This window comes from Syngnathus typhle, linkage group LG5, assembly GCF_033458585.1.
Source record: "Syngnathus typhle isolate RoL2023-S1 ecotype Sweden linkage group LG5, RoL_Styp_1.0, whole genome shotgun sequence".
NCBI classification, from domain to species: Eukaryota; Metazoa; Chordata; class Actinopteri; order Syngnathiformes; family Syngnathidae; genus Syngnathus; species Syngnathus typhle.
Window position 1 is genome coordinate 10587699 of NC_083742.1, and position 17204 is coordinate 10604902.

General features: G+C 40.5%; 1 protein-coding gene across 2 annotated transcripts in view; it reads left to right on the top strand.

Annotated features, from left to right (window-relative positions):
- The window catches only part of LOC133153868 (tetratricopeptide repeat protein 28-like), a 151316-nt gene that overhangs the window by 85213 nt on the left and 48899 nt on the right, over nt 1-17204 (top strand). For both annotated transcript variants that reach the window (XM_061278085.1, XM_061278086.1), the window contains 3 exons: nt 5238-5385; nt 10303-10575; nt 11472-11602. In XM_061278085.1, the coding sequence (XP_061134069.1) occupies nt 5238-5385; nt 10303-10575; nt 11472-11602 (552 nt within the window). The remainder of the gene's footprint in view (nt 1-5237; nt 5386-10302; nt 10576-11471; nt 11603-17204) is intronic.

Below are 17204 nucleotides of genomic sequence, written 5' to 3' on the forward strand. Positions count from 1 at the left end.
TAAGTCCAGGGAGAAATGTCTTTGTTCAGTCAGATCATTAGTCCTATCCCAAGGTTCTGGGGTCTGCGTGGAAGGATGAGTGCAAGCAACGTTTGTTCCAGCTGGGTGGATTTTTGACGATTTATTGACGTTTCAGCTTTTGTTTGTCTGAGTGTGTGTGCCGGTGTGTGTGCAAACAGTTTGTAGCCTGTGCTACGGATTTGATGCAGGTTCCATTATGATGCTGGCAGGGGTTCCATTGATATTTGTCACACTAATTCCAAATGCCCTGTGAGTTGTCGGAAACCATCTGATGAAGGTGAATGCTAAGCACACCATAACAGTGGACAATCTAGCCTCCTGTGACTTCTATTGAGTTCCACGTTTGAAAGCATCTCTTGTACTTGTTACCACCAATCACGTAATACGCAAAGCCTGAACAGTGTTCATAAGCTGCCTATTGCATGCCAGGGGTTCTTCTGTATCTTTAGACAGAGAAGACAGGACTGTAGTTTTGATTTTACATCTCCATCTGTGATCGGTAACCTCAAACGTCAGTTCCAGTAATGTAATTCCAATATGGATTTTTATAATGCAAGTATTTAGACACCCATGTTCAAATATGTTGTTGAACAAGAAATATGGAATGCCTAGAAATTAATTCATGATCTGACCAAGACATTTCAGAAAATTATATTTAGTGCCGTCAAGAGATTGGAAATATTTAGAGGTAAATGAATCATGATCTGGAGTTATTTGAAGTTCATCGCCATCCACTTGCATCTTGGCAAGAACATTCGTCAGCCTGGCGGTCGCAGACTTACTCATCCGCCGGCAGGGTGTTCTTGAGTTTAGTTTGGCAAAGAGCTTTGTTATTGCTCACTATATTTTTAATGTCTTCGCTGCTGTCATTTGCAGTTGCGGCTGGGTGCGTTGCATTTATATGGTAGGCTAAACTTGAGCTGCTTACGTGGTAAGCAAACGGCGTACCAAGACGGTATATTACTCTACCTTTATCAGTCGTGCCGTCAAGGTAATTTTTAAACTTAAATTTACTGTTCACCGGATGGACAACTCTCACATTCACGTCTTTTCTCTGCTCCTCATCACTCCTCAACTTTCCTTCCCAACTACAATAGCAGTTTATCATATAAGCAAATTCTTTTGTTCGGACAATAAAAAAATGTAAGATGTTAAGGCCGTGACGGCTCTGAGGAGAATCAGTCGAAACTGTCAGCAGGTAACACCTTAAAAATGACAGCTCTGAAGAAGACTGGAGAATCAGTCGATACTGTCAGGAGGTAACCCCTTAAGATTTTTTAATGTCTAGTCAAAAGAATTTGCTTAAATGATCACGAAGACATGATGAATCTCACCGAAATAAGCAGTTTATCAGTTTAGGGAAAAAACAATGGCAGCCAATCAGTGTCCGCTTCATGGGGTGATTGAACATTGTTTTCAACCCTACAATAAATCATGTACAAAGAAGACTCAACATGTAAAAATGGATCCCATCAGCATTTAGAAACTGTAAATTTAGAGATTAAAAATCACATTTAATCGATTCAAAAATAAAAATAAGGCTGTCATTGACTGTAATTAATTTTGCTTAATTTACGTAATTTGACATTACTAACTCTATTCTCAGGAAAGCCCTTTTTTTTCCAAGCATTTAGATAATGCCCAAACACATAACATGATCAATATTTACCTTATTAAATGTGTTTGACACTGAGGGATAAACGAGTGCAATCACTTACAGGCCTGCTTTCAGCGTTGAAGACACCACTTTGGCTGTAGTCTCCTCAAATGATCCCAAGAAGTCAGTGAGGCATTAATCTGTTAATAGAAAAAAAAAATCCTCTAAGAACTTGTCTTGCGTGGAACTTCCCAACTTAATCTTGTCAACTTTCAGTTCAGCTGCTCAAAATGTGGGCTTCATTCTGAACAACAGTGCTGAAGAAATCTTATTCATGTTCAAGTGTATGTTATAAAATGGAATGGGCACATATGTGACTGTGCTACGTAGTTCTTTTTCTTTTTTTTTGCACTCTTTTGTGTCACAGTGTTACTTAGTGAATTACTTCTCCTTTTGCATCATTTCCTTCTTCCTCCTAAGCATAAAGACATGAATATTTAAAAGTACATCAAACAAGGATTCATAAAATATTAAAAGGCTTGAGAAACAAAAAAAGCTTTTATCAGCCCTCTTATTTGTATATCTTCTTGAGGCTGTCTCGCTCTCGCTCTTGCTCTCTATCTGTCTCTTTTTCTCTCACACACACGTGCAAAAGCATTCACGAATTTTACCCACGGGTGGCAAACCTTGCCGTTGGTTCCACTCTCCTGTCATTAACACATTGATACCTTAAACAGGCAAAGCTGAGAAGCACGGCGGTTCAAAAGCTTTCAGCTTATACCGTAGAGCTTCTGCGTTATCTCCAGCCTCCTATGGTGAATGTTCCACTGCACAAAATGCACAACACATGCATTTTAGGAGGCGCCTGTAATCTGTGGGGATTGGGCCCCCAAAGAGTCTAAATTTGCATACAGTTTGGGGAGATTGTTTTTGACTGGAGGACCTGAATATTAGTGTTCAAAGGGCAAAGCTCTCTTCTCCTATGCTGTCTCTCTCTCTGTCTGGCCAAGAGCTAACTGTACTAATCGTCGTAGAAACACCTCGAAGCTGCTGTGTTTTTAGAAAAGATCCTGTTAAGCATAAATTTAAAAGAAGGTTGTGCAAGGATAATATATAGACCGCACCTCCCCCTTTTTTATTTTTTTTAAATAACATTACCAGTCTGGCGGTGGTATTTCAGTAGCTTTGTTCTTTTACTTTGTACTATTTAGGTGATTTTCCACTGCAGGAAGTCAGAGGAGTTGCCAGATGGCTCTAACATTTACTGGAAGGCCGCTCGTGAGGTAAATTCAGTGTGCCAACTGCCAAAATGAGGACAATGTGGAGGAAGCGGCAAAAGAGCAAAGTGAAGCATGACAAACTGCAACACTCCCTTCTTGGTTCCCCGCATTGTCATTTTCAAGCAATTTTGTTATGTCAATCAATTTTTCAACAATGGCCACTTTTTGAACGGTTACGTTTTACTGCTCTAAAACCTTCACTTGAATGTGCCACTTTTAGTCTTCAGTTTTTCCTCTCGAAATTGATATACACACATTTTAATGCAAGTTAATTCAAAGAAATCTGTTTCATGAGAAAGCCTGCTTGAAGTGCCTTGACAACAGTCATATTGTGTTTGCGCATGTCAGTGGAGCTGCTTGATAGTTGAAGGCAGTGAGAGATTAATGAAAGAAAAAACAAATCTTACACGGCTATACGGCACATTGGTTCTGTCATATTTTGCGGCGGCTGTTTCACTTATGCATTCATTGTGCTTGTGTTTGCAATATTGTAATGCACTCTCCTTTTTCTGGATTCTCTTTAACTGTCTGTAGCAGCGCACAGGGGAAATCAAAAGGATGCCAATTTTTGTTTGAAGCAAGCCTTATTTTATGCATCTTTTTTCTTTGCCAGTCAGGGTACGCCACTTGAGAGAATAAAGGCAAAGACCTCTTGGAGCGCATATTGTTGGCTAAATCTAATCAAAGAGAGAAGTGCTTTTAAATGTCTTTTGTTCCCCTGGGCGGAACATTTGTTGGCCTCTGTGCCTCACCAGTGTGTCCTGCCCAAACTCCACCGCCACCAAATGCAATTATTATTGAGCGGCTAACTCGCCCCCCCTATAAAGAACAGAGTTAGGGCAAAGATTAATACTCTGAATCACAATTTTGTTGTTTAACTGTTTTCAATAGAGTTGTGATGCAAGACAGGGGAGATTTAATTGTAGTAGTTATGGACACATTGGTAGTCAGTGGGCAGCGGGAGAGCGAGGAGCTGCTCAGATGGAAGCAAAATTAATTACTGGTCTCTAAATTCAATGTCCTGTCTCATTTTTGTTTGTCCCTCCGGCCCCTTTCATTTGCAGGCTTTCTACCTTTCTAACAGACAGAAGCTTGTAAAGACTAATGAAAACACTTCCTAGATGCTAATAGCAAATTATCCTTTGTGCCACTTTTGGAGCTGTTGCATTGACAGACATTGCCAGATTGTTGTTCACTGTCATCACAAGCTCGCTCAAACATTCAAAAACACCCATAAACGTAGAACTCCCGCTGTCATGGTAGTTCGAATCCTATGGCGTAATGTACAGCCCATTTCTCATTTTGCTGCTGTAACGTTGTACTTCCAGGACTTTTTACAGAGACAGTTGGCTGGCTTTTGGTAGGATTTAGTGGCTTGGCTTGAAAAGACAGAGTTGGATGAAATTCACTTGCTGCGTGCTACTGTTGGTAAACTCAATCGGAATCTTGTATAAAGACTCACTTGGCTGAGGACGTGAACTGGTTTCAGTTAATGACGCAATGTGATCCCTCAAAAATCACTATTTTATGTACGAGCTGTAAAATGTTCCTCAACATGAGCTGCAAATCCTGTCGTAACTCCGAAAATGTGCCGTGAACATGTCATTCCTTGGTTTTCTCATTAAATTGATATATTTTGACATAATATCAAAGTTAAGGTGGGAGTTGGGCATATTATTTTGATAAATGAGATCATAAAGTTAACATATTAAATCGTGTGACTTTTTTGGTCAAACCGTGTACAATTCTCATGAAAACAAGATATTCCATCATGTGGTAGAGCTATGCTGTTAAAAAAAACTCCAGCCCGTCAAGCAGTTTATATGGTCCTGAATTATTATTCTGTCAACACTGTGACTAAATGACAAATGCAGGTAATTTCTGTCTGATTCAAGAACCAAATCAAATATCCTAGTTTATGGCACCAAAGCAAAAAATACAGAATGTGTTGTCATTTTACAAGTATGCTCTGAGAAAGGGAACGCTCACTCTTTGCTGTTTATGAACATTTTTCATTGGACCATAGGCCATTCCCTTTTTTCTTTCCCTTACCCTTTTCTTTTTTATGCAGCACAGTCACAGTTTTATCACTGCTATGGTTATGTGCCTGTCCTTGCTACTAGACAAAAACGCATTTAGAAAGCTAAAATAATAATCGTTCCCGAGAAAGCACCCAGAAAGCTCCGTGAAATGAGTCAGTATAATAAAAGCTGAATAATAGCGCTTGATAACTGCTTATATGGTTTATAAAGAAAATGTGCAAGGAGTGCGTTGGGTAAAACAAAAGTTTCTAATATTTCCTGCCATGACTAAAAATTGTCAACTATCTCTCTCAACAGGCATACTTCCGACAGGGTGTTGCCCTTCAGTACCTTGGTCGCCATGCCGACGCACTGGCCGCATTTGCCTCTGGGCTGGCCCAAGATCCCAAGAGCCTTCAGCTTCTGGTGGGCATGGTCGAAGCTGCCATGAAATCTCCTCTTCGGGGTAAGAACCTCATTAGCATGTTGTTTATGTATGCAGGTGTATGTCAGTCGATGTCTACGTGTGCTGAAGGAACCTGTCGGTCTGTCTGGCCATCTCCATAGATTTTGTCCCACGGGTGCCAAAATGTCTGCGATTATCCCCCTATTGTGCCAGTCAATAAGCATGTTTGGCTGACTTTCCCTGTCACTATTTACTCATTGTGAGGGAAGGCCGGCTCTATCTGTCTAAGGACTGACTGGTGGTGTCATGTACTTCCCCCCCCGTCTCTTAGGCCCGATGCCTGCATTTTCAGCGTACCTTATTGTCAGTCTGATCCCTCTCGCAGATAGCCCGCTATCTTAACGAAGATCCAACACTAATGCCATTGTGTGTGCCTGGCCCTGACAAAGCAGTTTCCCTAGAGCTGAGTGGATTTATAAATAGTGTGCTCAAGCCGAGATTTAGACTAAACTGTGTGCTTTCTGTTTATGCATCATTATCATCCAACTGCACTGACCTAACTGTGCATGAGTAATCAGCGTGAGGCAGTCTAATGAGGCTCTAAACAAACCTGGCAATGGTTCCACTTTAGATGACCACTGCAGTGGAATTTAATATGCTTCAGATCTGTGTGGACTGAGTGCACCAGCATCCCCTCTTCCAAATTCAACCGTAAACAGCAGCTGTTTCTATCTGGGACCTTGTTTAACCACTCCAAATGGAAATTCAACCAGGAGATCAGGGGCATGAATTTTTTTTCGTAAGATTATTTTCCTCAGTTTTAGCGTTTTTTTTGTTTTGCAAGGAAGGCATTTAGAGACTATTAAGTGAATAAATTTGAGGGACGTCAAGTACAAGTACGCTCATAACTGGAACCAAAACAAGAAAACAGCTTGGATGCAAGCCCAGATTGAAGGCCCATGGACAGGAATGAGTCCTCCCTGTAGGGGGGACCAGGGCCTTTTAATCTCTTAATTGTTTATCGTATTCCCCGCAGTTTGGCGTGTCCAGCTAAGGAACCCATCCAAGGTGTGTTGAAGAGATGTTTGCTAGGTTGAAGGATTAAGAGCAGTGATCCTCTCAGAGAGACCGCCGGCACACCGGGACTTTAATCAATGTTAGCCTTGTAAACAGGGAGGATAACCAATGTTGGTTGGCAAACGTCTGCTAATATGTGAAAGATTGCGAGTAGCACCATATCCTGCCTCAATCCCAGGATATTACATGCATTTTGACTGGAATGAAAAAACATTACAATTTTGCAACTACTTTTTTGAAAAATACTCAGCATAATCGAATATCAAAACGTGCTGCTTGTAGACATTGGTGAATTGGCTTTAATGTATTAGCCATAATTTATTCCTTTGGCTTGGAACTCATTTTTAATTCAACATGAAAGTTGTACTACGCTTTAATCGTTTAATCATTCAAAGCAGTTGTAAGTTTAAACACTCTCTCGTCTCCACTGCATTTTAACTAGGTTGTTTGTATTTGGACAAGAAAGAGCTGCTTTTTTTTTCATTTATTTTTTATTCTGAAAGTGTTTGGAATGCACTGTGCATCTTTTTAGTCTTTTTGTAGATGCCATTATGTAGTTGTAGCGTCCTCAAAGGATTTAACAACTTGAATCAATGATATTCATCAAGACATTTTTCAAGGACTCCATATGGGCTGAGTTGATTAAAACTTTCTTTGGTTACACTTAACATCATATGTGTTTCACACCAATGTGTCATCTATAATCCAGCCCATTCTCTCTGTCACGCAGGCCTTGTGTGGATCAAGGTCTCTGCTCATTGTACCAGATGCAAGCAGCTGTTGCGCTATCATGTGACTCATCCAGTATTTTCCACAACAAAGAAATCGCACGCAAGTGGAAAGTAGGGCTCTCACCTCCAATTCCTTTCTGATCGTTGTAGCAGATTTTTCTCCCCCCTATGATGTTTCCATGTGGAACATAGAATGAGCTGTTGGCCATCACAATGCTAGAGTAAGGCTAGAATTGTGTGGGTGACGCTTTTCATTTATAGGGCCAGAAATGTTGAAAGAGGCCCATTGACAGATAAAGCAAATGTTGCTCCCCTGAAATTCCATTGAAGTTGCAACTTTGTTTAAAATATACAAGTAAAAGCAGAACATAAAAATAATAATAATAATAATAATAATAATAATAATAATAATAATAATAATAATAATAATAATAATAGCACGCTACAGTAATTTAATGTTCAAACTAATGGTTTTAATTAATCTCATTTTGAAATTGATGAAATGTAACATTTTCCAACAAAAGCAGCGACAGAGGCTACAAAAGGCTAGAAAAGTTGAGGAATGCTGGAAAAACACCTCCTTGGAACATTTCATTGATGAACAGGTTAATTGGAAGCAGTTGAGCGTCATGATTCGCTCCTGATTTTTATTAATCACAAACAGATCGGAATTACTCATGAATCTCAATTTTGTAGACAGTCTAACCAAGTCAAATTACTTTCCAAAGATGGTCTAATAAAAGGAAGATGCTGATCTCTTCTCTGAAGAACTTTTAGTAAATGAAAAAATCAATCGTTCATATTCTTTTCATTTATTAAATGTGTAAACCTTTTTACAAGTCTAAAGTGGGTGGGGGATAATTTTAATTTGAACTTTTTCTTTCGCCTTCCCATCCTGAGGAATAAGTGAAAATAATTTCTGCCACCTTTTTCTACGCCGCATAATCGAGCTGAGTTGAACATCCTTGTGAGATTGCGACAAGGTTTCCATTCTTTGTTAATTGGGCTCGTGAGAAATCGCCACCATCTCGGCTTTGAGGTGTTAGTGATCCCTTTGTCTCACTGCACTGATTTTCATTTGCCTAAAACAATCACCTTGAGATAACAGTAATATATCAGTGATAACCTAATTTTCATAGATGAGCCTGCGCGATACCACACAATTGGTTACAGTCATCAAAATAAATCTTTCTGAAAGAATTAACAGTCCAGGATAATTCCTTCTTCTTCTTGCCCCTAGTTTTTCCCTTCTTTTTTTCTCATAATTTGAGATGCAAAAATGTTGCTCTGTCTTATGCAGTACTATATGTAGTATACATAATACTAATTTATCCAGAATTGTCTTTATGAAGGTTGTAAAGCTTTAGCATTTGACTGCTTGTGTTCACGCGTGTGGTGTTTTAGCACCTGTGTGAGAAACAATACACACAGGGCTAGTCATAACTAGCAGCGTTCACGAATGCAGCAGTCATGACACCAATTTTCCCCCTAAAGGATTCTCTCCATGTTTAATTTATGATGCAGCTCTCTGTGTCACTTCTAAAGGCAATTACAATCCATGAATGGCTTTTTATATGCCACCTCTCTCTGTAAGCATGACATTATGCCAAGTACATCAACAGTAATGTTCTTCAGACTCTTCATTGCATTGTGTTTGACTGTGTAAGTGAATCTGCATCTTTGTGGTGTTCCAGGAATGGTTGGGTGTGTTCCAATAGCCTGAGTAGGCTTTTTTTCCCCTCTAAATAATGATGCGGATTGCGGAAATAGTTATGCAATGGGAAGACTAACGCTATGTTTCGTACTTTGGCCTATTTACAGTGGAACTGCTGACATTGAACACAGTCCATTTTTGAGTCTGTGAAATTTGAAAAAAAAAATCACATATTAAAAAACTACCGTAATTTTCTGACTATAAGTCGCTCCGGAGTACAAGTCTCATCAGCCATAAAATGCCCACAAAAGTGAAATAAAACATATATAAGTCGCTCCAGAGTATAAGTCACATTTTGGGGGCCAATTTATTCGACAAAATCAATTATTAAAAAAAAACTTATAGTCCGAATATTACGGTACTTACCATTACCATTGAAAATTGCTTGTGTGCAAAAAAGTAACATTTTAGACCTCTTGAGTATCAAATTTATTTAAACTTATTTGAAAACACATATTTGTATGTATGAAGACCCCATGAGCTTTCAAAGCCATCTCAGTATTTTCAGTGTGGCCATCAAATAGACTTTATAACAGTAAGCAAAGAATGCTTCAAAGAATTCAAATTATCAAGTGTATATGGCAAAGCATGGAGCAGACTTTCAAGGATGAAAATTAAGTACGTGTAGTGAAGAGGACAGTAAAATTTACCGTCTTTGCTAATTTCCCAACAAACTTGCAGGCCTATTAGGAGTTGCAATAACGGGCTGTTGAAGTGCTAATGATTAGAAAGAAGGGAAAAAAAAGCATCTTATTTTCCCCATTTGTGGGCTGGCCCAGTCCCCATTGTGGCAGTGCCCTATACATTGCGTGACCATAATGATGAATCTTCCTCCAAACACAATACATAAGCAATTGAAACAAAAGCTGTGTTCCTCCAAGCCACCCCTGATCCGCTTGTTCAATACTGGTGTCTGCCAGAGGGCATGCAATCTGAAGGGGTTGTGAATCCCCAATCCCATGCGGCCCCCCATTGATTTATGTCATTGTGTGAATTTTCAACCTCTTCAAAGGTCACCTTGTGTGTCTCTGCTCTGCATTGCTATGCCCCCTACGACTTGTGCACCATATACATCAACTTTCCTTCAGTCTGCTATATTCTCTCATTATCACATATTAACTTTATTCCTACGATTGTTCAAACCTCATTTTTATTGTTTGCAATACTATTGTAATGTGCCTGGCTTTGCAGTTTGAGGCATTTGAAAATTATTTAGGTCAAGTGTCAGTGAAAGCTCTCCCTTGGTGAAGACACAAAGTGTGCTCATGGTCAGACACTCACTGAGAATAAAATATTTGACTTCGGGCAACATCACAGAGCATAAACATTCAACAAAGTTGCCAGAGCAGTAACAAAGCCAGATATTGTTGTCAACCAGCATCTCAGCAAAATGTTATATCTTGGTCGTTTCATATTCTGCATCTAATCCCGGTCTCCCTCTTGTTCCTCTTGCAGAGTCTCTAGAGCCAACTTATCAACAGCTGCAAAAGATGAAGCTGGACAAGAGTCCTTTTGTGGTGGTGTCTGTGATCGGCCAGGAGCTGCTGACAGCTGGACACCACACAGCTTCTGTTGTAGTTCTCGAAGCAGCTTTGAAGATCGGCACTTGCAGCCTCAAGCTGCGCGGCTCTGTCTTCTCAGCTCTCAGCAGCGCCCACTGGTCCCTGGGCAATCCCGAGAAGAGCACAGGCTACATGCAGCAGGACTTGGATGTGGCCAAGACCTTAGGTAAGAAGACTAGGAACTGTAGCAATTGACACAATTTGAAATCTTCAATGGACACCAGGGCCTTAATTCGTGTTTTTTTTTTACAAAAAGTGTTTCAATAATCTGAAGTTCAATACATTGAACCCCTGTTTGTTGCTGCTGATACTAATCATTCAAATTAATCATTAAATGTATAGCATTTATATTGTATGTTGTAAATTAGCGTAGATGTCATGGTAAATATAAACCTTCAACAATGCCACATTAACAACACATAAGGAGAAGTAACACATAAGGAACAGCACTGCAAAATTAGAAAACACCGCAATAAAAATATATGAAACATTCTAAAAAAATAACCTATCTCAAAGATAATTTTTTGTAGTTGTTATGAGTACAATAAAATATGTGAAGAGATTCAGAACTTTTGCTACCAGTGAGATACTCATATTAAAATTGTTAATCCCCTGAAATATCCATCTTCCCAGGGCAGAGCTAGTGCTCCAGATTTTACTGAATGGCTCATACAATTTTCTTTTACATCCATCAAAAAGGTCTTTATTGTTGTTTTGAGGAAGAAATGAAGGACTAATCTAATATGACCAAGCAAACAAAGCCTTTGCAGATGTCAAACTAGAATTCTACCATCGTTCATGTGCAACTTTTGTCTATTTGGGACATGTGTGTGAAGCCTCTCTGTTAAGATGAAATAAGACATTTCCATTTAAAGCTTGGAGAGCTGGGTTTAACACTACTAGCTGTCAGGAAAACTATTCTACTGAGGAGAATGTGCGCCATCCATTTTCCCCTTAAGGGTCACACCATGGTTGAACACTGATGTCTCGAAATGTTCAGCAACTCAGTCTGCTTTGTAATCACCTGTTGCCCTGAGGATAATGAATGGAACTCATCTCCAGGTGACCAAACCGGGGAATGTCGTGCTCATGGGAATTTAGGCTCGGCATTCTTCTCCAAGGGAAACTATCGTGAGGCTTTGACCAACCATCGGAACCAGCTGGTCCTCGCCATGAAGCTGAAAGACAGAGAGGTAAGAAGCGCACATGTAGCGTTTTGTATTGAAAAGAAAACTACCTTTACAAGATAATAACTAAAGATGGCGGCATCTTTCCAGGGTCTTATCAGCGGTTTGTGTGGGATTGTGCTGTACTTATCATCTGCCTTCGTTTTTGTCCTGAAGGACACACAAATGCTGCTGCTCTTTGTTTATTTAAGAAAAGTAAATTGAGTGGAAATGAAGGTCACCTTGAAAGAGGGATGCATTTGCAGAACGGAGCATTTTGATGGCCATTTTCTCCTTGCAAAACCTAAACGCAGATATGTAAACTGCATTTAGATGTTTGATGTAGCAGTAAATAAAGGTCTATTTGAGGATGTAACTCAAATGAAGTTTATTACACATCGAGAGAAAACAAAGACTGTCCTGTGACGTCCTCCATCCTGTCTGTCGGCCTCTGTGGTCATTGTTGGGAGCTGACAGGTGCTTGTATTCCAACACAATTGCCATCAGCCGAAGAGAAGAATGGCCTCCATTTCCCCTTCATTCCTTATCCTTCCGACCAGGCAGTGGAGTTTGCTTGTTTGTCCTTGCTGATATCATGAGGCATTTAAACAGTCCAGTCAAAGTCTGAACAAAGCAGCAGGACAACACATTTCAGAAAGTAGATCAGAGGTCTCCTCGACATCTCCCCATTTCACATTTTTAGGGTATGTGCAGAGAGAAGTATGATTTATGGATGTCCGAGTTTAGATTGAGGGCCTTGTGAGTGCTCAAGTAACGTATGCAAGGTCCTTGGTCTGTAGCAGTAAAATTCCGATTTTTTTTTTCATCTGCATAGCACACCGGTGAGGCCGGTATGCACATGTAGCTTCTTCGCAAGCCGCACACTGCACCCCATGCTGAGATATTGTAGAAAAGTGGTGCTCTTGAACAGTTGAATCATGTAATGTCCTGCTTGGCCAAGTACAAGCCCAACCTCCCTCCCTCCCTCCCTCTCGTCCCCCGAAAGCCCCCCTAATCAGAGTCATATGTGTGTCACACCACCTGGCCTCGCTCCGTACACACTGGAGCCTGGCGGATAGCTCATTACGGCTGAGTCGGTGTTTTTGTTTCTGCTGTGGACTTTTTATCTGGCCTTTTTGCGGTTGAGGTCACTTCCTAGAGGCCGGAGGTGGGATGTTGTTTCTGACTGGATTTCCAGAACATGTCTACCTTCCAGAGGAGAACAAAGAGTCTGAAACCAGTGGCACAGATTACTGTCCAGTACAGTAAAATGAAATGTAAGATTTGGGGGAATTGTGCACTGTGAAGTAAACAATTGTTTCATAAATTGTAAATGTTGCACTTAACATTTAAATTCCAGTACAGGGATGGGCAACTGGAATTGTGTAGTGGGCCACAGATTTTCATCATTGCTACTAAGGGTGGGGGCACATGTTACAATTTAACACTACAGTTGACCCCTACATAGTCATAGATTTTCCCCTTTTTTCTTCTTTCAATATTTGTTTTCACATTTTGGATTTTTTTTTCTCCTAAACCCCGCCTCCCTTTCCCCTCTTTTTTTTTAGCCCTGGTCTCCCATCCTTGTTCTTGTAGGTTGTGGCAGAACTTAAACTCAGTAACCTCGCAGAGCTGGTGTGTGCAATTCTAATCCACCAAATTGTTGCTTTAACTGGCATGTCAAGGAGAGAATTCCGTTTTTAAGACATTCGTCACGTATATGAATAGCAAACCTCAAGGACCGTTCTTCCACACTTCTTCCTTTAGAATGGAAGACTTTTGAAACAATGTCCCTAACTTATGGTTTGTTTTCGCTCCAATATCAATGTGTCGTTTACAATTGAAATTCCCAGGTTAGTAGCTAAAACATATACTACCTTGCCTTGTCTTGTTCTACTAAAGCAGATTCCAATATAAATAGTAAATTGCTTCCTAATTCCTCAAACACTAACATCTTATATTGCTCCAACAACAGAATAACAGGCCTGATTTGGCCAACGGTGCTTTTAAAATGAACATTTGTAACTTTGACAGATTAGCACAAACTTCACCAAGAAATAGAAAAGGATGTGTGCAAGCTTTTAAAAGGAAACAGGATGAGAATTCAAAAATTAGAGAGGCGTGTTAAGGCTCAGAGTGAGCGCTTTGTCAGCCATGACTGTGTACAGCGGGCCTAACCGGTGAGGTCATGACTTGCGAAAAGTTCGTATTCCTTCAACTCGCAGCCTTTTGGATTTATCTTCGGCAGCTATCAACACAAGCACACTTCCAAAGACATCTTGGTCTTGTGTTGCTGTTTTGACTTTTCTTCATCCAAGACAAGTCAACATCATTAAAAAAGGTTCATGTGAAACAAAGCTGTTAAACTGCATTTCTGTTTGTATGCCGCTGATGTTTTCATCTTAAATAGTAGGTTGAACAAGAGGGAGGTAACCCCCTAATTTTGAGTGTGACTTTTTAGGAGAAACTGAGCTGGGCTGACGGCAGTGCAGTCTCTAATTATGTCTCGTGTGATGTTCAAAAGACTCGCCAGCTGACTCCCCCAACCCCAAATTGTAATGTGAATCACAATCAGGGAAAAGTACAGAAACTTTCTTTCTCAGTTCATTCTGCCTCCTACCAGCAGTCCCATTTTTAGCTTTGGAATTGTTTATCCACTTGCTCTCAGTCCATCTGCTGTATGCAAACTTTGCTCCTAACAAAGTGACACAAACCGTTTTATCACTGTTGTTTATCTGTTGGCGAGGTTGAGGTTGCGTGGATTCTGTTGAAACTCAGCTCGTACAATAGCAATCCTGAACCTCTAAATACGGAATGATCAACAGCGCTAAAAGTGGGTGTTCCTCTTGACAGGGTCACAGTTTGTCAGTGTATGTCAGCAAGCTTGTAGAGGAGAAGCTCATTAAAGAGTCATTAGGACATGGACGTGTGCCTTTTCATTCTTTCACTGACACTAATAAAGAATGGCACAAGGGAAAATGGGCACCACTGTCTCTTTCACTTGCTACCCAATACTTAGCTGATTAAAAATTGGGATTTGATGGCAATTTAACTGAAATTCTTGGTGAGGGCATGAGTGGAGTAGATCTGCAGTAATACTAGAAATACTCGTAAAGCAACCATGAAAAAGAAGCTGACAATACACAGAGATTCCAAAGTATACATGATGCAGTGTTCCCGGCCCACATCGTATTATTAATGAGCCACCGCCTGCTCGGCCTAGTGGTTCAGAACACCTCTACGGCCAGCTCGCTTCACCATGAATCATGAAGGATGGACAGCTAGTGTCAACCAATGGGCCATGAACCCAACTGGGAAACAAGGAGTGGTATGTTTACATGCTCTTTTGTCTATATAAATGGAACATCGACCTGTTTGTCTACAATTTGTCGAATCTGCCGATTATTGCACTCAATTTGACGTTCCTTCTTCACAAGCAATTTGAATGTTCTGAGAAGACATTTCAGTTATTCCAATCTGTACAGACTTTTACTGATCACGAGTTATTGCACAAGACACATGAGGCACACTGTTAAGTCCGCTCGAACAATACTGTACTTATGTCTAATAGCTACTGTGCAGTGGGTAAAATTAACCACTTCGCTGTTTGGAAGTGAAGTAGTTCATGTTATAATATCAGACCGTGTTTTTTCTCACCTCCTCTTATAATCAATGGCAATGCTGAGGGACAGATTAGATGACAAATTAAGAGTGACACAGCAGACCATTCACTTTCCGCCGCGGTGCACTATATGGTTACAGACGAGAGCCAATAAATCATTTGGTATTGCACATGATTGGCCAACAGCGGTCCAATAGCTTCCAAATTTACACAGCAATGTTGATCGCTATAGATAACAATGGTATTTTCCTATATCCGGACAGGTAGATTTGATGTTGCACGGTTAGAGGGATGAGACAAAATGTGCCCGCTCTTTTTTCATGTTGTCTGATGATAACGGATGGAGGCCGATGAAACGCACTCCGGCAGAGCGCTTGTTCACATGGTTTTGAATGTAACAAATTGCATATGTGTCGCCAAGTGAAACAAATGTTTGGAGTGGTCGCATAAAGCTCGCTTTCAGGACACTTTTGGAACAGCCTACAAGTGACGCCGGGAGGAGAACCAAAGTGTCTGCTTTTAAAGTGTGAGATTAATTCATTTTCTGATCTCATCGGCCTAATCCTGAGTACTGAGCCGGTGAGTCATTTTCATGTGAATTCTGGTCCTTAGCCTCAGGGCAGTTTAAATGTTACTCACCAATGACTGAAATAGATTTCTGACTCCCTACTTCAGTTAAACCCAAGAGCGCCTTCTCCACCCCTTTGTCCTCTGTCCAGCCCAGTCCAGAATGGCCGAAGAGCCATTTAAAGCTGCATCCCTCTCGCCAAGCCAATCGATAGAAAGGCTGTCAGCAAGATGAATGGAGGTTTTAGGAAGTCCATTTTAATGAAGGGGAAAGAGAGAGAGAGGAAGGGAAAGAGATGTTGCACTTGGATTGAGGGAGGGGAGAAGTCACAGCTGGTCGGTATGAATAAAAAGAAGGAAAGGGTGAGGAAAAAAGAGGGCAGTAACTAATGCGTGTGTACATGTATTGGATGTGTTTAGAATTATGAGTGGGCTCTTTAATAGTGTCTCCAGTGACGGACGAATGATTGTAAGGAGTGCATTGAGTTTGTTTAGCGGCAGCTCGTCCTAATTGTAGCTCAGTGGTATTAAATGAAATGAAGTACACCCCGAGACAAAAGCCTTTTAAGATTGGACTATAGGGATTTCATCTCATTGCAAACCTCAACATGAAATCTTTCGGGGTCATGAATTATGAAACCCTCTGTGCATGAATTATGTCAGTACCTCTGAGTAAACATATTTCCCAGAAAATAAATAATACAAATCCCTAAATAGTAATTGCAAAAGACTTATTTAGTGCTCTATCTACACCATATGTAACTGGAACCGTTTTAAAAAGCCAGATGTTTGATATGCCATCGCCAACGAGTAAACAAATTACAACTCATCATGAAGGATTATGCACATTTGCATTCAAGAGATCAAAAATGTCGTTTTGTTTTCGGTCTGTTGTATAGGTATATTTTAAGGGCATAGCCTATATGTCATTATGCAGAAAAGGCTGCATGGTAATTAATGATCAGGAGTTAGAGGCAAAGGTTATTGGACCAGTCCGCAGTATAGGCAACAATGTCCTCTGGGCATTGCTCTGACTCAACCCTGTTTTTACTCATCGCAGCCATTTCTGCCTGTGATTAGTCACGGCGACTTTACCCAAGTCCATTTATGCATACGGGCTCGTCTTGCGATCTAGACAATTGCAGAAAAAGAGAAAACCACAGGTGGCTCAGCATTTCTCTTTTTCCCCCTTTAAACCATATGGGAAAAATCCTCTTTCTTGTCTTTTTTCTTTTAACATTTTAATAGGAACTGAACTCATCCTTTTGTCAAAAGAGACTTGCTCTTACAAAAAAAGAGAACCATGAGTGCCAAGGCGAGAGGTCAGCTGAGCTCCAAGTACGCATTAGACATAGTGTCGGCACACACTGGGATGTCAGAGACAGCATTTATGCATTTTCAGGAAAAAGCCCTTTGCAAAGCCCCTGACATTGCGCCAAG